The sequence below is a fragment of the Procambarus clarkii genome, chromosome 38 (genome assembly GCF_040958095.1).
Source record: "Procambarus clarkii isolate CNS0578487 chromosome 38, FALCON_Pclarkii_2.0, whole genome shotgun sequence".
NCBI lineage: Eukaryota > Metazoa > Arthropoda > Malacostraca > Decapoda > Cambaridae > Procambarus > Procambarus clarkii.
In genome coordinates this window covers 10565542-10587463 of record NC_091187.1, presented here as the reverse complement: position 1 = coordinate 10587463, position 21922 = coordinate 10565542, and the positions used below count along the sequence as shown (strand labels likewise).

The 21922-nt window shown below is 42.7% G+C and overlaps 1 protein-coding gene across 13 annotated transcripts in view; it reads left to right on the top strand.

Moving 5' to 3' along the window:
- Pfk (ATP-dependent 6-phosphofructokinase) overlaps positions 1–21922 on the top strand; it is a 165685-nt gene that overhangs the window by 8291 nt on the left and 135472 nt on the right. For all 13 annotated transcript variants that reach the window (XM_069337696.1, XM_069337695.1, XM_045764814.2 and 10 more), the window contains 3 exons: positions 15817–15885; positions 16022–16127; positions 19599–19724. Coding sequence is in view for 11 of the 13 variants with exons in the window: in XM_045764814.2 (XP_045620770.1) it covers positions 15817–15885; positions 16022–16127; positions 19599–19724 (301 nt within the window). In the remaining 2 variants the exon portion in view is untranslated. The remainder of the gene's footprint in view (positions 1–15816; positions 15886–16021; positions 16128–19598; positions 19725–21922) is intronic.

Below are 21922 nucleotides of genomic sequence, written 5' to 3'. Positions count from 1 at the left end.
GCCCCATTTAGATTATGCAGTTCAGTTTTGGTCGCCATATTATAGAATGGATATAAATTCACTTGAACGTGTCCAACGTAGGATGACTAAGTTAATTCCCCAAATTAGAAATCTTTTATATGAAGAAAGATTAACAAAGCTTAAGTTGCATTCACTGGAAAGGCGAAGAGTTAGGGGTGACATGAGGTTTACTAGTGGGTGAATGGACATAACAAAGGGGATATTAATAGGGTATTAAAAGTATCAACACAAGACAACACGAAACAATGGGTATAAATTGGATAAGTTTAGATTTAGGAAAGACTTGGGTAAATACTGGTTCAGTAACAGGGTTGTTGATTTGTGGAACCAATTGCCGCGTAACATTGTGGAGGTGGTGTCCCTCGATTGTTTCAAGCGCGGGTTGGACATGTATATGAGAGGGATTGGGTGGTTATAAATAGGAGCTGCCTCGTATGGGCCAATAGGCCTTCTGCAGTTGCCTTTGTTCTTATGTTCTTATAAATACCCGCTGAAGTTGTAAATGCCAAAACTGTTGGGTTTTAAAATACAACTGGAAAGATAATCAGGGCAAATGTGGGGGGGGACCTATGACAAGCTGCTGGCTTCCTGTCCTCGAGGCCACTAGTATTAGTGGCCCTCAGGTAAATATTTTGAATACAGTACTAGTACTAAAACTTATGCCGTTGTGTAGTATGCCTGAATCGGGCAAAACATGCTACAGTATCACTAGACTGAAAAGGTATGCAAATACAGTAATATACGCATGCTCAATGGTTCCGATGAACAAGCAATTGAATATTTAGGTGGACAGGAGTTTCATTGCTGGTCAGTCATACAAATTATGCCCTCCTTGAAAGCTGTACTGTACATGATTTGCTAAATTTTTGGACAAAATGTATCGGCTTGTTTCCTGTTTAGCATTCAATGTCTAACTCATCAATCTTTTAAAGTACCTCAAGGTATTATTTTAAGGTATGCCCGAAGCACTTTGCATAATAGTGGCCTTATTAAATGTTCATGTTCTGTAACCATTATTAAACCCCTGTACAATATTCCTGTGTTTTTTTTAATAAATTATTTATACAGTCTATAAAGTACAGTCCATACAAGTGTTTTGGTGCATTTAAAAATTTACTTTGAAAATGTGTTCAGATGAGATGTTCATTCAGGTTGCAACCTTTTGCACAGTGTTGGGGGAAAAGGCATGAGTGGACATGGAGGGAAGGGGGTGGGGGGTAGAGGGGGTGTATGAGGGCAGTGAGGGAGGGGGGCTAACTGGGAGGGAGAGAGATTATTAGGGAAGTTATATGTAGGGGAGGGAAATGGTGGGGAATGTCATGTGTGGGCAGGGAGAAAGGAGATTGGGTAAGGGCATGTGTGGGGAAGTGACATACGGGGGAGGAGGGCATGTGTGGGAAGGGAGGGGGGGGGAATGGGGAATGGCATGTGTAGGGGAGGGAGATGGGGGGGAATGGCGTGTATGGGAGGGAGATGGGGGGGGATGTTGTGTATGGGAGGGAGATGGGGGGGGGGGAATGACGTGTATGGGAGGGAGATGAGGCGGGGGGTGACGTGTATGGGAGGGAGATGAGGGGGGGATGGCGTGTATGGGAGGGAGATGAGGGGGGGATGGCGTGTATGGGAGGGAGATGAGGGGGGGGTGGCGTGTATGGGAGATGAGGGGGGGGGGAATGGCGTGTATGGGAGGGAGATGAGGGGGGGGGGAATGGCGTGTATGGGAGGGAGATGAGGGGGGGGAATGGCGTGTATGGGAGGGAGATGGGGGGAAAGGTGTGTGTAGGGGAGGGAGATGAGGGGAAATAGCGTGTGTAGGGGAGGGAGATGAGGGGAAATAGCGTGTGTAGGGGAGAGGGAGGGGGGGTGAATGGCGTTTGTAGGTGAGGGAGATGGGGGGGTTGGCGTTTAAATGGGAGAGAGATGGGGGTGGGGAATGGCGTTTATAGGGGAGTGAGTTGGGGGTGGGGAATGGCGTGTGTAGGGAAGGTTATCTTGAGATGATTTCGGGGCTTAGCGTCCCCGTGGCCCGGTCCTCAACCCGCTCCTTTTTGTTACACATCCCTCAGAAAGCAGCCCGTAGCAGCTGTCTTGACTCCCAGGTACCTATTTACTGCTAGGTAACAGGGGCATCAGGGCGAAAGAGACTTTTTGCCCATTTGTCAACGCCTCCACCGGGGATCGAACCCGGAACCTCAGGACTACGAATCCGAAGCGCTGTCCACTCGGATGTTAGGCGCTCAGCTGTTAAGGGGTAATGGCATGTTTAGGGAAGAGGGGGGGGGTGGCGTGTTTAGGGAAGAGGGGGGGGGGTGGCGTGTTTAGGGAAGAGGGGGGGGGTGGCGTGTTTAGGGAAGAGGGGGGGATGGCGTGTGTAGGGAAGAGGGGGAGGATGGTGTGTGTAGGGAAGTGGGGGGGATGGCGTGTGTAGGGAAGAGGGGGGGGATGGCGTGTGTAGGGACGAGGGGGGGGGGTGGCGTGTGTAGGGAAGAGGGGGGGGGATGGCGTGTGTAGGGAAGAGGGGGGGGGATGGCGTGTGTAGGGAAGAGGGGGGGGATGGCGTGTGTAGGGAAGAGGGGGGGGGGATGGCGTGTGTAGGGAAGAGGGGGGGGGGATGGCGTGTGTAGGGAAGAGGGGGGGATGGCGTGTGTAGGGAAGAGGGGGGGGATGGCGTGTGTAGGGAAGAGGGGGGGATGGCGTGTGTGTAGGGAAGAGGGGGGGAGGATGGCGTGTGTAGGGAATGGGGGGAAGATGGCGTGTGTGTAGGGAAGAGGGGGGGGGATGGCGTGTGTAGGGAAGAGATGGGGGGATGGCGTGTGTGTAGGGAAGAGGGGGGAGGATGGCGTGTGTGTAGGGAAGAGGGGGGAAGATGGCGTGTGTGTAGGGAAGAGGGGGGGGGGGATGGCGTGTGTGTAGGGAAGAGGGGGGGATGGCGTGTGTGTAGGGAAGAGGGTAGGGATGGCGTGTGTAAGGAAGAGGGGGGGATGGCGTGTGTGTAGGGAAGAGGGGGGGATGGCGTGTGTGTAGGGAAGAGGGGGGGATGGCGTGTGTGTAGGGAAGAGGGGGGGGGGATGGCGTGTGTAGGGAAGAGGGGGGGGATGGCGTGTGTAAGGAAGAGGGGGGGGATGGCGTGTGTGTAGGGAAGAGGGGGGGGATGGCGTGTGTGTAGGGAAGAGGGGGGGGATGGCGTGTGTGTAGGGAAGAGGGGGGGTTGGCGTGTGTGTAGGGAAGAGGGGGGGGATGGCGTGTTGTGTAGGGAAGAGGGGGGGGATGGCGTGTGTGTAGGGAAGAGGGGGGGGGATGGCGTGTGTAGGGAAGAGGGGGGGATGGCGTGTGTGTAGGGAAGAGGGGGGGGATGGCGTGTGTGTAGGGAAGAGGGGGGGATGGCGTGTGTGTAGGGAAGAGGGGGGGGATGGCGTGTGTGTAGGGGAAGAGGGGGGGGATGGCGTGTGTGTAGGGAAGAGGGGGGGGATGGCGTGTGTGTAGGGAAGAGGGGGAAAGATGGCGTGTGTGTAGGGAAGAGGGGGAAGATGGCGTGTGTGTAGGGAAGAGGGGGGGAAGATGGCGTGGTGTGTAGGGAAGAGGGGGGAAGATGGCGTGTGTGTAGGGAAGAGGGGGGAAGATGGCGTGTGTGTAGGGAAGAGGGGGGAAGATGGCGTGTGTGTAGGGAAGAGGGGGGAAGATGGCGTGTGTGTAGGGAAGAGGGGGGAAGATGGCGTGTGTGTAGGGAAGAGGGGGAAAGATGGCGTGTGTGTAGGGAAGAGGGGGAAGATGGCGTGTGTGTAGGGAAGAGGGGGGGAAGATGGCGTGTGTGTAGGGAAGAGGGGGGAAGATGGCGTGTGTGTAGGGAAGAGGGGGGAAGATGGCGTGTGTGTAGGGAAGAGGGGGGAAGATGGCGTGTGTGTAGGGAAGAGGGGGGAAGATGGCGTGTGTGTAGGGAAGAGGGGGGAAGATGGCGTGTGTGTAGGGAAGAGGGGGGAAGATGGCGTGTGTGTAGGGAAGAGGGGGGAAGATGGCGTGTGTGTAGGGAAGAGGGGGGAAGATGGCGTGTGTGTAGGGAAGAGGGGGGAAGATGGCGTGTGTGTAGGGAAGAGGGGGGAAGATGGCGTGTGTGTAGGGAAGAGGGGGGAAGATGGCGTGTGTGTAGGGAAGAGGGGGGAAGATGGCGTGTGTGTAGGGAAGAGGGGGGAAGATGGCGTGTGTGTAGGGAAGAGGGGGAAGATGGCGTGTGTGTAGGGAAGAGGGGGGAAGATGGCGTGTGTGTAGGGAAGAGGGGGGAAGATGGCGTGTGTGTAGGGAAGAGGGGGGAAGATGGCGTGTGTGTAGGGAAGAGGGGGAAGATGGCGTTGTGTGTAGGGAAGAGGGGGGAAGATGGCGTGTGTGTGGGGAAGATGGCGTGTGTGTGGGGAAGATGGCGTGTGTGTAGGGAAGAGGGGGGAAGATGGCGTGTGTGTGGGGAAGATGGCGTGTGTGTAGGGAAGAGGGGGGAAGATGGCGTGTGTGTGGGGAAGATGGCGTGTGTGTAGGGAAGAGGGGGGAAGATGGCGTGTGTGTGGGGAAGATGGCGTGTGTGTAGGGAAGAGGGGGGAAGATGGCGTGTGTGTAGGGAAGAGGGGGGAAGATGGCGTGTGTGTAGGGAAGAGGGGGGAAGATGGCGTGTGTGTAGGGAAGAGGGGGGAAGATGGCGTGTGTGTAGGGAAGATGGCGTGTGTGTAGGGAAGAGGGGGGAAGATGGCGTGTGTGTGGGGAAGATGGCGTGTGTGTAGGGAAGAGGGGGGAAGATGGCGTGTGTGTAGGGAAGAGGGGGGAAGATGGCGTGTGTGTAGGGAAGAGGGGGGAAGATGGCGTGTGTGTAGGGAAGAGGGGGGAAGATGGCGTGTGTGTAGGGAAGAGGGGGGAAGATGGCGTGTGTGTAGGGAAGAGGGGGGGGATGGCGTGTGTGTAGGGAAGAGGGGGGAAGATGGCGTGTGTGTAGGGAAGAGGGGGGAGGATGGCGTGTGTGTAGGGAAGAGGGGGGAGGATGGCGTGTGTGTAGGGAAGGAAGAGGGGGGAGGATGGCGTGTGTGTAGGGAAGGAAGAGGGGGGAGGATGGCGTGTGTGTAGGGAAGGAAGAGGGGGGAGGATGGCGTGTGTGTAGGGAAGGAAGAGGGGGGAGGATGGCGTGTGTGTAGGGAAGAGGGGGGGGGATGGCGTGTGTGTAGGGAAGAGGGGGGGGATGGCGTGTGTGTAGGGAAGAGGGGGGGGATGGCGTGTGTGTAGGGAAGAGGGGGGGGGATGGCGTGTGTGTAGGGAAGAGGGGGGGGATGGCGTGTGTGTAGGGAAGAGGGGGTGGGATGGTTGTGTGTGTAGGGAAGAGGGGGGGTGATGGCGTGTGTGTAGGGAAGAGGGGGGGGGATGGCGTGTGTGTAGGGAAGAGGGGGGGGGATGGCGTGTGTGTAGGGAAGAGGGGGGGGGAGGATGGCGTGTGTGTAGGGAAGAGGGGGAGGATGGCGTGTGTGTAGGGAAGAGGGGGATGATGGCGTGTGTGTAGGGAAGAGGGGGATGATGGCGTGTGTGTAGGGAAGAGGGGGATGATGGCGTGTGTAATTACCTAAGTGTAATTACCTAAGTGTAGTTACAGGATGAGAGCTACGCTCGTGGTGTCCCGTCTTCCCAGCACTCTTTGTCATATAACGCTTTGAAACTACTGACGGTCTTGGCCTCCACCACCTTCTCACTTAACTTGTTCCAACCGTCTACCACTCTATTTGCGAAGGTGAATTTTCTTATATTTCTTCGGCATCTGTGTTTAGCTAGTTTAAATCTATGGCCTCTTGTTCTTGAAGTTCCAGGTCTCAGGAAGTCTTCCCTGTCGATTTTATCAATTCCTGTTACTATTTTGTACGTAGTGATCATATCACCTCTTTTTCTTCTGTCTTCTAGTTTTGGCATATTTAATGCTTCTAACCTCTCCTCGTAGCTCTTGCCCTTCAGTTCTGGGAGCCACTTAGTAGCATGTCTTTGCACCTTTTCCAGTTTGTTGATGTGCTTCTTAAGATATGGGCACCACACAACAGCTGCATATTCTAGCTTTGGCCTAACAAAAGTCATGAACAATTTCTTTAGTATATCACCATCCATGTATTTAAATGCAATTCTGAAGTTAGAAAGCATTGCATAGGCTCCTTGCACAATATTCTTAATGTGGTCCTCAGGTGATAGTTTTCTATCTAGAACCACTCCTAGATCTCTTTCTTTATCAGAATTCTTTAAAGATTTCTCACATAATATATAGGTTGTGTGGGGTCTATGTTCTCCTATTCCACATTCCATAACATGACATTTATTAACATTAAATTCCATTTGCCAAGTGGTGCTCCATATACTTATTTTGTCCAGGTCTTCTTGAAGGGCATGACAATCATCTAAATTTCTTATCCTTCCTATTATCTTAGCATCATCAGCAAACATGTTCATATAATTCTGTATACCAACTGGTAGATCATTTATGTACACAATAAACATCACTGGTGCAAGAACTGAACCCTGTGGTACTCCACTTGTGACATTTCTCCATTCCGATACATTGCCTCTGATTACTGCCCTCATTTTTCTATCAGTCAGAAAATTTTTCATCCATGATAGAAGCTTACCTGTCACCCCTCCAATATTTTCCAGTTTCCAGAACAACCTCTTATGTGGAACTCTGTCGAAAGCCTTTTTTAGGTCCAGATAGATGCAGTCAACCCAGCCATCTCTTTCCTGTAATATCTCTGTGGCCCGATCATAGAAACTGAGTAAATTCGATACACAGGATCTTCCTGATCGAAAACCATACTGTCTGTCTGATATTATATCATTTCTCTCCAGGTGTTCTACCCATTTAGTTTTGATTAGCTTTTCCAATACTTTCACTATTACACTTGTCAATGATACAGGTCTATAATTGAGGGGGTCTTCCCTGCTGCCACTTTTGTAGATTGGAACTATGTTAGCCTGTTTCCACACGTCTGCTACGATTCCTGTACACAGGGATGCCTGAAAGATCAGGTGAAGTGGAATGCTGAGCTCAGATGCACATTCTCTCAGAACCCATGGTGAAACGCCATCTGGGCCAGCTGCTTTGTTCCTCCCGAGCTCCTTTAGCATATTTTCCACTTCATCTCTAGACACCTCTATCCGCTCTATGTTGTTCTCTGGAATTCTTATTGTGTCTGGTTCTCTGAAGATTTCATTTTGTACAAACACACTTTGGAACTTTTCATTTAATGTTTCACACATTTCCTTTTCATTTTCCGTGAATCTGTTTCCCATTTTCAACCTCTGGATATTATCCTTTACCTGCAATTTGTTGTTTATGAATTTGTAGAATAGGCCCGGTTCTGTTTTACATTTATCTGCTATCCCTTTTTCAAAATTTCTTTCTGCCTCTCTCCTTACTGCTGTATAATTGTTTCTCGCATCTTTGTATCGCTGGTATGTTTGGGGGTTTGGCCTCTTCCTATACTGATTCCATTTTTGTGTCTTTTGGTCTCTTGCCCTCTCACAATTTCTGTCGAACCAATCCTGTTTTCTGGTCCTGCATCTCTGTTTTGGTATGAATGTTTGTGTGCCTTCCTCGTATAGTTTTAAAAATTTGGCATACATTTCATTTACTTCCCTGCCTAGCAACACTTCTGTCCAATTACACTCATTAAAAAAATTTCGAAGTTCCCCATAGTTGCCTCTCTTTAAATCGAGTTTATCAACTGTTTCACTGTCCCCATTTTCTTCTAGATGATATCTTAAAGCATATTTAATGTCTAACAGGACGTGATCACTCTTTCCCAAGGGAGGAAGGTACTGGATGTCAAAAATCTCTCCTTCTTTCCTGGTGAATACTAGATCCAGTACTGACGGTATATCTCCTTCCCTCATTCTTGTGGCTTGCTTTATGTGTTGATACAAGAATGTCTCCAGAATGAGGTTCACAAATCTGCATGTCCAAAAGTCCTCCGTTCTTGCTTCATAGGCCTCCCAGTCTATTGCTCTAAAGTTGAAGTCCCCCAGTATCAACAGTCGTGATTTATCTTTATCTGCTTGTACAATAATATCTCTCATGACCACTATGAGGCCCTCTCGTTTGTCATCCAGTTCTTCCTTTGTCCACGTGTTGCTTGCTGGTGGGCTGTAGGTATTTACAATTATCAGGTTATCATCCTGATTCCAGACCTGCAATGCCATTATGTCAATATCTCGAGGGTTTTCAAATATTAACTCTTTTACCTTCAGGTGTTTTTTCACCAGTACAGCCACTCCTCCTCCCTTCCTAGTTTTCCTGTCACGTCTCCAAACTGAGTAGCCTCTTGGGAATATGACTTCATTTATTATATTTCCTTCAAGTTTCGTTTCTGATAATGCAACAATATCTGGGACCCTAAGCTGGATTATATCTTGCAACTCCAAAGTTTTTGACCTCACTCCATCTATGTTGGTATATACAATTTTCAGGAACATGTTCCCTTTTCCTTTGCTCTTTACTCCCCCTTCCACTACTGATCTTGTTGCTTTGTTTTTATGTACCATTTCACAAGCTTTCCAGTCCCTGTCACTTTGTAAAAAAAAGAATTTCTGTCTTCTTCATTTCTATCCCCATTTAGCCGTTGTGTAGGGAAGAGGGGGGGGGGATGGCGTGTGTGTAGGGAAGAGGGGGGGTGATGGCGTGTGTGTAGGGAAGAGGGGGGGGGATGGCGTGTGTGTAGGGGAGAAGGGGGGGGGATGGCGTGTGTGTAGGGGAGAAGGGGGGGGGATGGCGTGTGTGTAGGGGAGAGGGGGGGGGATGGCGTGTGTGTAGGGGAGAGGGGGGGGGATGGCGTGTGTGTAGGGGAGAGGGGGGGGGGATGGCGTGTGTGTAGGGGAGAGGGGGGGGGGATGGCGTGTGTGTAGGGGAGAGGGGGGGGGGATGGCGTATGTAGGGGAGGGAGAGGTGGGAATGGCTTGTGTAGGGAAGGGAGTTGGGGGGGGGAATGGCTTGTGTAGGGGAGGGAGAAGGGGGGGGGGAATGGCCTGTGTAGGGGAAGGGAGATGTGGGGAGGGGGGGAAATGGTGTGTATTGGGGAGGGAGATGGGGGGAGTATGACATGTGTAGGGGAGGGAGATGGGGGGAGAATGACATGTGTAAGGGAGGGAGAAATGGCATGTGTAGGGGAGGGAGATGTGGGGGGAGAAATGGCATGTGTAGGGGAGGGAGATGTGGGGGGGGGAGATATGGCATGTGCAGGGAAGGGAGATGTGTGAGGGAGACATAAGGGGGAAATGACCTAGTGATTCAACTTGTACTAATCACCAACACTTGAGTGGCTAATATCTTGGCCACCACTATAATATCCACAACGTACGTTTTGGTAAATGTTTTGGCAAGTACTTAATATGTACAAACAAGATTTTTGAGTAATTTTGTAGACTAGTATCTATAAATTCACCCCATATTTAGTCAAGCTTAATAATGTTTCATTCTAGTAATATTTTAAATTTCTAGGTTTGGGTAAAGTAATTTAAAGTAAAATTTTCTTTTAATACATTTGTTGTGAAGTAACATTGACTATTGTGATTGACATTGCAAAAAATGTTGATATATGAATGTTGATGCTCCCTATCTTATGTTGAGGCAATTTTTTGCTGGGAAAATGTATGCGTATGTAGCTAATATTTTAAATGTTTAGTTAATACTATGTTAAATTTAATATAAAGTTTAATACCTGTATTTTGAAAGTTAAATTATCGAAATAACTTATCACAAATATTGATAGCCATTTCCCTTAGCCACAGTAGATGATTGAATAACTGATTGTAATTGTACTTAGTGTTCACTTTGCATGTACAGATGAATTAAATTTGTGCTTTCACTTTTATTCCTGCTTTAGACAATGAAATGATTGCTTTTCTGTCTTGTAGATAAATCTGTTTAAGATGTAGGTGACTCATGTACTTAATTATAACTTGCTCTAAGTAGCCTTTGCTTGTGGTTATCTTGAGATAGCAGTAGTGGTAGCAGTAGCACTAATGCAGAAACAATGCAAGTTAAGTTTTATTTTAACTCGTGGTAATTTTTTTTTTATCCTGATGCAAATTGCCTATAGTAAAATCTTTAATTCTGCAATGTTTGTTCTGGTTAAATGAATAAAATTTGTAATGTATTTAACAAGTAAACTTGTCAGTTAATGTTAAGCTATCTTGTGTTATAAGGCTTTCTTGGTAAGAAGTTTTTCAAATGTATTGTACAGTATAGTGATTGTTTATCTTGGCATAAAATGGAAAACTTTATTATACGTTGTAACAAAATCGAGGAAAGACATATTCCGTACATCCTAGAATGAATTTTTTTGCTGTAATATCAGCACTGATAAGTTGTTTAAGAGCACTTCATTGATAAGAGTGGAAGTCCAAGCAGGGTGTGAGGCTGGTGGCAGGCTGGCTATACCTGTAATAGCACCCATCTTGGGTTACACTCACAAACACACACACACACACACACACACACCCCTCTCTCTCTTGCTAAACGAATCAGTCTTTAGCTTTCTTTAATTGACATGTTTGCCACTGCTTATTGTATATGATTGTGGACGGGCATGTTGTGATTGACAGTGTGACCAGCCGTCAACAATGCATATAATTGTGTTGAAGTACCATGGCCTTGGTTGCCAGGCCGACATTCTAGCTTTGCCACAAGTCTCCCTCACTGGCAAACCTCCAGAACTCTGGTATTTTTTTTGTTTTTAACTTTCTCTCGTGTTTTGTTTACCCCTGGCTTGCACTTCCTATATAACCATTAGCTCTAATATTAGTTTCGTTGTTTTGGTATTTTATTTGCACGAGTTCTGTCTTTAAGTTTGTACATGTGTGTATTTACATAAAATTAGTTAAATAATAGTACAGTAGTTTAGCAATCATTTTAATTTTCCAACGAATAATATTTCACGGAAGAAAATGCTTTTAGAAATGTGGCTGATTTTGCTTGTTTTATTTAAAAAAAATTGGCTCTGAAGTTTGTCAAAAAAATGTTGTGATAATTGTTCAATAAGTCTTCTAATGCATATTTTCTAATGCTTCTAATGCATTATATCTTCTAATGCATACATCACTAATGTATTTTGGATATGATAGTATTGTTGTCTGATTGTATGAATATTCAATAGAATTGTCATGTAATATTCTTATACTGTAATTGCATTGCTCAGTTGAAAGTCTTTTTCTCCTTTGCAAGATTATATATTTATTTTTTTACACAGTACAGTATTTAGTATTTTAAAATGTTGGGGGGGGGAATAGTTTATATATATATATATATATATATATATATATATATATATATATATATATATATATATATATATATATATATATATATATATATATATATATATATATATATATATATAATAAAATAAATTAAATAAATAAATAAATAAAAATAAATAAATAAAATACGTGTCTTGAAAAAATGCTTTATTGCCATCTCAGTGCAAGATCTTACATAAATAGTCATATTTGCACCTTATTTGTTTAGGACTAGCATCATGTATACTGTAGTATAACTTGTTAGTGCCACCGTTTACCTAGTAGACTAGTTTGATGCAGTCATAAAGTGCCGTTGTAATGGCATGCACATTACTTTTGTTATGTACCCACCACGCATTACACTTTCATCATACAGTATTTTATTTTATACTCAAATTCTCCATTATTTTTTAATGTTTGTCATTTTCTTGTGCAGTATGTATGCCCTAGATTTTTCACAGCAATGTTTTTTTGAGGTCACATGTGCAATCTAACTGCACTTAATTGCTAACCTTTATAAGAAAAATATTCACTTTCAAGAATATATATTTTTAAATGACAATAAAGGTAATAGGCGCTGTAAAATGCAGGTATCGGAACCCCATAGTCGATCATCTGTACAGTACTTTCCTCGTTGACAAGAACACTAATACAGTGAAGTAGTTGATGTAAACTGCATGGATTTTTCTGTCATCATTTCAGTTGTTGGGGGACAGGAACCCTGACCTTAAGGTTATTGAGGTCCCTGTAGGCCAACTACTGTACTAACTTTTCTTAGGATGAAACAATCAGTTGCTTAACTTCCTGGTACCTTATTGTAGTGTTAAGTGACCAGAGGCATCAGGTGAAAGAAAACAAGCCCAACCATTTCTCTCCTGCCTGTGGACCGAATCGGTTGCAAACAAAGACCTTTCAAGGCTAAAGTTATTGATGAAGTAAACAAGCAGCCTCATTACTGATAATTAGTAATTATCAGTACAGTATTCTGATAATCCCCCCCCCCCCCCCCCCCCCCCCCAATGTCTGTCAACATTATCACTACCACTACCAAGATCATCACCCACATCTATGCTAGTGTTCGTGATCCTATCGGCAATACTCGACCCTAACTGCAAGAGTAGGAAAATTATCTAACATTTCCATGGTCAAATAGATACTCTCACTTTTGATACCTTGGGGGGGGGGGGGGGCAACCCGCTCTTGCACAAGACAGTACATATGACTATGCTTATACTATTTTGCGTATAAATAAGTACATATGTCACATTCCAAGCCATATTTTTTTAAAGGCACTAACTTTTCCTCTCAATTTTATTAAACAATAGAGATTTTATACAAAATTTGACAATATCCTGAGTTTACAATTTATTTAAATATTTTAGTTTTGTTTTATTATTTTTATAAAACTATAATATCAATATAGGTATAGGTTCAGTACTAATTGTAATATCTTAACATACTAAGAAGGTTAGGTTGTGGTTTTCTATTCAGCTTTTCAAGGTAAACTCAAATATTCACAATAAATTAGTATGTCACATATGCACTTATTCATAAGCAAGATATTGACTATAAGCAGGTGCAAGAATGGGTTGCGGGGGTACTGTATTGCTTTGCAGTATTCTTGACTTTGTATTTGTCGTTTGATACTCTGAGGCTGTTACTGTTTGTGCTATGAACACTTAAATTTCTGTATCCACTGTTGCTTTTAATTTTTATCCTTAATTGTGTAAAATATTTAGAAGTACAGTGTTGCTTACTTTAATGGAGTGGAATGGATAAAATAATAGATTATATGTTACCTGTACTACTGTATTTAAGGGCATTACACCTTTCCACCAATATACGGAATTCCTCGACAAACGTTTAGTTATGGTCTATAAGGATTGGATGTCTTGAAAGTAGGCTATTCAAAATATCTTGAAGATTGCTCATGTGGTCACCTCAACATTGTTTCCAGATAGAACATGCTCGATACATAGATGTAAGACCATTATCTCCTAATCATTCTCATGCTTCTGCTGTCACACAAGCTATCAGCTGGTATTTTTTTTTTAATGTTCTCATCCATCATAGTATAAATGTTTTTCATAATAATACTCCTTGACAAGGGGTTAAAGCACTGGCCTTTTGGGTTCAAGCTTCGGATGGGGTAATGTCGTCATGGGCAAGGGACTTTGCTGCTCTGCTCCGCTTGACTTTGGGTGTAAATGGGTGCCGGCACTTCCAGGAAGGTAATAAACTTCAGTTGCACTGGCTCCATCAAGGGAATTTGATGGTTCGAGAACTGTGAGCGTGAGGCACCAGAGTGCAGTTCCGCATCTCTGCACCAATACACATTGCATGTTTGCTCAACCATCCAGTGTTAAATATAAACACTGGTATTTATTTATTTTACAATAATGGCAACTACCACGTTGGTCTTCAGAGCCAATATTTCCATTATCACCACAGTCATAATGTATGCCTTTCTTTCACTTTACATGTGTTGTCCTTAACCTCTTAACCCTTAGACAGCAGTTATCATAAATTGTTGATTCCCAGGGTAATGCAGTTATCACATGAAGATTTAACATTGTCTGGGTATTGCATGTATGTCATTATGGATATAATAGATCTGTGTGGATGTACTGTAATGGAGTTTACCTTGACCCATGAAAAAAATCCTACCATTTCATGGTACAAATGTAGATATCATCATGAATGTTAGTAGGGGAATGTGATCATGATGATGATTTTAAACAATTATTGTCTGGGTTTTATATGTATGATGCAAATATGGATATAAAAGCTCTCTGTGGATGTAAATAAAGGAAAAAAGTGATGAAACACAGAGAATAAATAGAGTAGCATCAACAAAGTCAAGCACCAGGTGTTGACAAGTGCCAGATGCAAACTTACGGAGCATCTCCACCCAGTGAAATAATAAATATTCACTTATTTTTGTTTTACTTGTATTCTGCATACAAATTAAAATTCTATAAATTTTTTCCATAGTTGGGTATGACCATTTCTCCATAGCTGCTGTCTAAGGGTTAAAATTATTGTAGTGCTCTGCACCATCGCTGTACAGTCACACAGTCTAATGATATAGTATTAAGGTACTTTCACCTGTATGACACTGGTTATAACACCAAAATCATTTACACAACCTTGGCTGCATCTTTGCTATTGTTCAACGTGTTTCAGTAATAGCATTTTTAAACTGTATCTTCATGTTACATACATTCAACACAATTTACATATTTTATGGTGATCATCTGCATGTTTAAAGTATGAAGAATGTGTCCACAGGGAGCCATGAAAAGTGGTAGGATAGGGAGTGAGGAAAAGTAAATGTTATTAATAAATCTGGACTTTGCTAAAGTGCCACAAGCCCAATATGATAGGCATGTGACTGAAGGGAAATGGAAGACATTCATTGATTCTACACCTTCCTGTCAGTGCTTGCATATGCAATGACTGAATCATAATTGCACAATTCCTGTTTGTAATATTTCTTCTCATTGCCTTGTTAAAATTATTGGACCAGGATGGGGGATCGAACCATCATCCTGGGTCACCTCAGTGTACACCTAAACCCATTGGACCATGATATAAGTAATTTAACCCAGGGGTTCCCCTGAACCCACAGTGTCTTGAGGTACAGAGCTCATAGCCAATCCAATGTTTTATAAATTACGTGCATACACTGGTGTTGATGATGAATTCTCCAAATGCTCCCTTCAAATACACTAAGAAATCACACTAGTGTGATATATTCTACTTCAATGATTATTGCAAACGTTTAACATGCTATTGTCATTTTCTAGTTAATAAACACAATGGAATTTATCATACAATTATCTGAACAATACTTGTTAACTTGAGCATGCTGTAATTACCTACTGTACTCCATACTGTTATCTATAAATCATATTGCCACAATCTTCCTGTCAGTCACCATTATGTATTTGATATCGGCATTAATGGTTTTGTCACCATGACTGTTTTTATAGTTCATGTTATGGATATATTTTGCATCTGTCACTGTAGGTACTGTACCCTCACCATGCACCCATTGCAAAACTCATGACATTTGTATTGGCTTCCAAACCATAAGTATAATTAGGGATTTAATCCTATCGCAAATAATAATTAAAAATGTATTCAACTTGAATACAACTAATATTTGCTATCATTTGCATACCAAAGTACAGTAGTCATAACTAGTGCACAGCACAGGTAATAACCAGATAGTGAACTTGGTGCTGAATGCTTGCCTTAGTTCTGTCAGCTTTGCTGGCTTTTTCGTACAGCTAAAACAATGGTGCTTTAAATTATGTAATACTGTACTGTAGTACCAGCTTGGCATCTGCATGTTGTTTGTTTTGGATGACTGTATAATACTAAATATATAGTATTTTAAGCACACATTTATTTTGTTTAAAGGCTTTAAAATTATTGGAGGGTGCTGCTAATGCTGCAATTTCAATTTTTTTAATTTTCTTTTTCGGCCTATTGCAGAGCCTTTTCAAGAGGCATAGGCACGAGGCTCCACCGTATGTCCCATATTCCTTCCAAAAACAAAAGTTGGTAAGTAATTCATTTTTTATTTACATTCGACCAGTATTAACCAGTTCTAGTGTCATCCATTAAAGATATATTAATGATATAAATTGTATAACCTATAATCATTTTGTATAATTGTTTATTTTTTGTATTTGTTTAGGAAGCCCAAGCAAGATTAGACCAACCTGGTGTTCCAAGCAAGCCAAAGATACCCCCTGGTCAGGTGCAAAAATATTTGAAGGAATTTGCAGCAGCAAAAGAAGCGGGTAAATATTTGTTTAGCATTTACGCATTTCATAATATTGACTACATATTTTTTTTTGCACATAGAAATAAGATAAATAATAATGGAAGGCAAGATTCCTTACTGTTTCACCCAATGTTTTTTAATCCAGTAGATGTAGGCATGAACTTCTCTAAAGCCTTTAGTAAGGTACCACAAAGACTGTCACAAACTGTAAGCACTCAATAAATGACAAAATTCTAGAATAGATAAAACTATGGTTAAAACAAGAAGCTAAAAGTTTGTCCTAAATGGAAGTGAATAGACTATAAAATTTTTGTAATTACTCAAGTTTTCTGCAAGGTTCCATCTTGTTGCCAACGGTGTTTGTATTATACATTGACATAAGTTACAAAGCACGTGAAATTTGACTAAAATGTGTGTTAAGGTGGGAAGTGGAAAAAAATCATTAAAAAGTTGCTTAGTAAGTAGCTATAATAAAAGATGGCAAAACAAACCTTAAGAATTTATAATGTCCACCTTTGGACTTCTAGAAAAAAGGGGTTATTAAGCTGTACAAACCTGTGTTGCACTCACCTGGACTACTGTAACCAAGTATGTAGACCTTGCCTTCAAAAAGACATAACTGCTGTGGGAAAGTTAATTGTACAGCAACAAAAATCTCCAAACAAAATGAAATTACAATACTGTAGCATGATATATCAGAGTCTTTTAGAGCAGGACAATGATCAAACCAGCATTCTGCATAACCCTAAATATGTACTGTAACCATGGACCATGGTGTGCTTAAGGTAACTTAAATTGTGATCTATCCAGATCCACTGGGAATCTAGAGGCACAAAGCTGGTAGACAATCAAAGTTTTACTTGTAATCCACATACTCTGGTGTAGGTAATAGTTCTCCACCAAATGCTTCTGTAAAATTAACGGGGGGGGATTGAACCAGAATATCCCATGATATTGTGCCTATTCCAGTGTCGTGTGTATGTCCCTGCTGATTTTACAGGAGAATTTGGTGGAGAGCTCTTATTACCAACACCAGAGTATGTGGATTACATGTAAAACTGATTGTCTACAAGCTCGGTACCTCTGGATTCCTAGTGGATTCGTGCAGATACCAGGTTATGTAACCTTCACCATATCAGTGCATGGCTTAAGATGCACATCTAGGGTTATTGAGGATTCTGGTTTGATCCCTGTTCTGTTCCCAAGATTTTATCACAAAAACTTCCATACCAAGCAAGGTTGAAAGCCTCACGACTAACTACAAACCAGAAGTAACTGCGGCTCTTGTCTATACCTTTAAAATACAGTATGTACTGAATTACTGTAATTGAAAGATTACATAAAGATCTAGGCCACTTCTTTAAAAGGTCAAATGTAACACAGAAGCAACAGCTTGAAGGTCAATAATGCACAATGTAGGACAGAAAAGGGGAAATTTTTCTTCACTCCTAGGGTGTGAAATCCCACAGAATTGCCTATCTGGAAAAGCCATAAATGCCAAAACAGTGCTAAAGTTCAAAATTCAACTGTCAAATGGTCCCCATTGCAGTATGTATGAATAAAAACATACATCTTAAATGTATATATACAAATGTACAGCATATAACACAGCATGTCACTTTCACACAGGACAGTATAAAAACTTCTGCAATCTTTTTTCCTGGCGAGTCCACTTCTATCTTCTATCGTACACCACTTGAGGCTCCCTCCCCGAGTCTGTCTTTTATGGTCCTGATGCCGGCGATCACCTTTTCTCAGTAGATTATGGGCCAGTCCTCTACAGTATTGTCATGGTGCCAAAACACCACTTCCAGCAACACACTGGCAGGGTTCACTTTTAACAAGCCTTAACAGATGTTAATTCCATCTCGTAACTCGATTTGGTTGTCCTGGAATAGGTTGGTCCAATCACCAATACAGTAATTCACTAAGTATCACAGACCAGTCGGTCTACGACGACTCGGCCACTTGTTCCCACCGGAACATGTCTTGAGTTCAGGACTGCCCTGAGTGATCCAATTCCTGTCGCCCAAGGTACCAACCATATCACTTCTGAGGATTAAAGATGAATAGTGAGAAAGAAACTATACAGGTGTCGGTAAGATCACAGCAATCCACCGGGAACAGTAAATGGGGTCGGGTGCGCTCAACAGATGGCGTCGACATCGTCACGTGCAGTTTTTAGGCTCTTCCATTCTGTTGAGGCCACTGAAAATGGGGGCTTTTTGGTAATTGTCATGTGGTCCATGGAGGGGATTTTTAGGTTGGTGTATTTTTTACAACTTGATCCTTTTGATGCCAACATTGAGCAAATGACAGGATTATATAGATAGTGTTTTGATGGTTGTGAGAAAATCTACTAGTGAAAAATTTCTTTGTACTTATTTTGACTAAATTTATTAATTATTTAATTGTTAAGCAGACTTTGATTATAATTTATTGCATCAGACTCGGTCCACCACGTGCAGTCCGTCCTGGACCCGTATTAATGGCGGCTGTTCGAGGGACAGTACAGCTCGGCTTAATTCCTCACATGCTCGCAATTTACCTGTGAAAATAAACTACAGATATAATTAGATTATAACACACAAGATTAAATTGAGATCAAGAACCTTTATCCTTGCGGGTGGTGGTGTCCTACCGAATAACGATTTAATCCTAGACACAGTAACTATTGACCAAAAATTGGGCTAATAGGAAAAAACAGAACTCTGCACTTAGTTGTGTCAAGTCGTGGCAGTAAATAGTGATTAGTGCGAGTCACACTGCTTTCTTGGACTTGCAGGTGGAGTGAGTAATCGTAGTGGGAGGCTCAGTATTTCGGCACGACATACCACACGATATGTTTCATCTCCAGGGGCAAGTGCACTAATAGCGTTCCTCCTCCTCCCTCAGGACGCATCCCCCAAAAATGGTTCGGAGTCCTATTAATAATTAGGAGGAGTCTATTCTAACTCACTTGATGACTAATAATTTAGTAATTTGTCCTGAGACTGTTGAATTAAGTATTTATTGATTAATCATGTGGGTATTAAATTAATTTTGACAGTGTAAATATAATCTCATTTTCTGGAGAGAATTGCCACATAGTTTCTCTGAATGAGTAACTAAAGTAATTAAGTTAATTTTGGATTAATACAAAACGGCAGTTACCTTACCTCGAGATGATTTCGGGGCTTAGCGTCCCAGCGGCCCGGTCCTCGACCAGGCCTCCAATGCAGCAACAAAGCAGCAACATTATTTATGCATATTGTATTAAAAGTTAGTAAATGCTGTCAGAAATTTCTGACAATGGTATCCATAAACTTTTTTTTGTCTCTAAGATATGCTGTAGTGTTGTAGTACTACTATAATTCTATATACTTTTATGTTCACAAGTAAACAAAAGTCTTAAACTGATCTTTGAGTAAGATGTTTGGTTTATTGTAATGAATTAAATAAAAGATGTATTGGACTACTGTAGTATCAAACCAGCATTTTCTTTTAGGACGATTTGCGCACCTACCAAAGGAGCAGCTTGACAGGCTTGAAGAAGAGGTCAAGGCAGCAGCAACAGACACTGCCAAGTCCAAAGACTTGGAAGAGTTCCTGAGGGCTGTCCGTGAGGATCAAGGTACGAAGAATAGTAATATAGAATAAGAGCTAGAAAAAATGGCATTTGAAGTGATGTGCAAGAGTTGATAGAATGAGCGTACTGTATATATGGATGCAAGTATATTAACCAGCAAAGTTGATATTTGAATGTGACAACAGCCTTTGTCACATAGGCTCTAGATTCCTTTTGACCTCTGGTAAGCTCAGATTCCTCCAAGGTTGCTTGGTTTACCACCACCTCTTAGTACAGATTTCTTAGTGCTCTATTGTGAAGACCTGGAATCTCTAGAAGAGTTCTTTACGCATCACTTTGTCATTCTCTGTATATCTGTTCTCCCCTTTTCTCAATTTCATCACTTGTTCCTTCACTACTGTTTTCCTCCTGATGAAGCTGTGGAGCAGTTTTGGTTGGGTCATGCCTTTACTTGTGATGCCATTTTCATAGTCTCTCTGCTTCTCTCCTCACATTAAGACACTCATTCCCAGCTCTCTAGTATCTTCCTTTGCTTCTCTGGTGTTTTTATTTCTGCAGCTCCTCCACATGGATGCTAATGTTTGCAGATCAATTTGTAATACAGTATATACTAATTTTAAGTTGAACATACATCTGCACTATTTGCATTAATGCCCCCTGTTCCTTGTGTATGAGGAAAATATAACCAAAATTGCAAGAGATTTTAATCTTGAAACTGGGCTGGTGCTCTGAATTCATAATTCTGTAATTGCTGACCCAGTTTCCATTGACATAAAGCTAGTCATACTCTTTCACCTGTTAAATTGGTACTTGCCTCCATCCTGAATATCTTGATTGGAAATCCCTTGAATGCGTGAGGTGATTTTGAATCTTCGGAGATAACCGGTAAATATAACCATTTCCTAGATGTCATTTGAGCAGAATAAATGTCCAATAATTCTGTATCATGGAATCTTTGCTATTAGTCACTATGGAATGAGGATGGGAAGGCTACTGAATGACAGGGTGTGAAGGAAGGACACGAGATGCAAAAGCATTGCTCTAAGGTTATCTAACTTAAATATTTTGCCGACAATCATATTTTAAAGTTACTTTTCACATGGCACTTGGTTTCCTTATTCAGAAAATGTGTGCGTAATAGATGGTATATTTCACGATGAGTGGATGTAATGTTTATATTGTCTACCTAATGTTTATGTCGGTTGAAAAATAAATATGGAGTTTTGATTTGTATAATAAACATTAAAGCATGCTCAAGATAAAATGTTATGTATAATGAAATGTCTCTTGCTGGGAGGCTCTTCCTCCTCTGGCTAAGTGTCTGTGCATTGGTGCTTCTTGGCTAATATAGTGTTGTAGAGGCATTGTAGAGCATCTTGCCAGGCATTGTAGGGCATCTGGCCAGGCATTATAGACACAGTGTAGAGGCATTGTAGGGCATTATAGAGATTGTAGAGGACAAAATGGCTAAACATAGAGGATCAACAGGCCAAAATAATAGCAAGAAGCACTAGGTTAAAGTCGAGGAATAGGTCAAGGTCTGGACAGCAAAAGACAATTTGCAGTGGCAGATTATCACAAGGTGAAGCCTCTGAAAAAAGAAACTGGAAGAGCCAAAGTGTGTGAAGCTGATATGAAGCCCATGTGATACCATGGGCTGATCCCATGGTATCACATGGTATGTGTGAACTGGCTACAAAGGAGACTGGAGAATGACATGGCCAGTTGGTCCCCAACCTGGAAGCCATAGGAAGAACACCTTGAAGCAAAAGATTTATAATACTGTACAGAAATCCACCATGACCACCTCGGGTGAAGGGCAGCCACTGAGCATCTTGTAGTCTGAAAGTGGACCATATATACCAGGGGCCAGATTCACGAAATAGTTACGCAAGTTCTTGCGTACCTGTACATATTTTGTCAATCTTTGGTGGCTTTGTCTACAATTATTAAACAGTTAATGAGCTCTGAAGCACCAGGTGGCCGTTTATAACAATAACAATTGATTGGGAAATTTTCGTGCTTGTAAACTGTTTAAAAAATGTAATCAAAGTCGTCAACGAATGAGGAAAGACGTACACGTTCGTTAGTACTTGCATAACTGCTTTGTGAATCTGGCCCCTGAAGTTTGCGACTTGGTGTTGAGGCAAACGTCTAATTGTAGCCTCCCAAACCCACAGGAAAGCATTCTTGTCTGCCATTCCCTCTGCTGTGAAGAGACAAAGTGGAAGAGCCTAACCAAG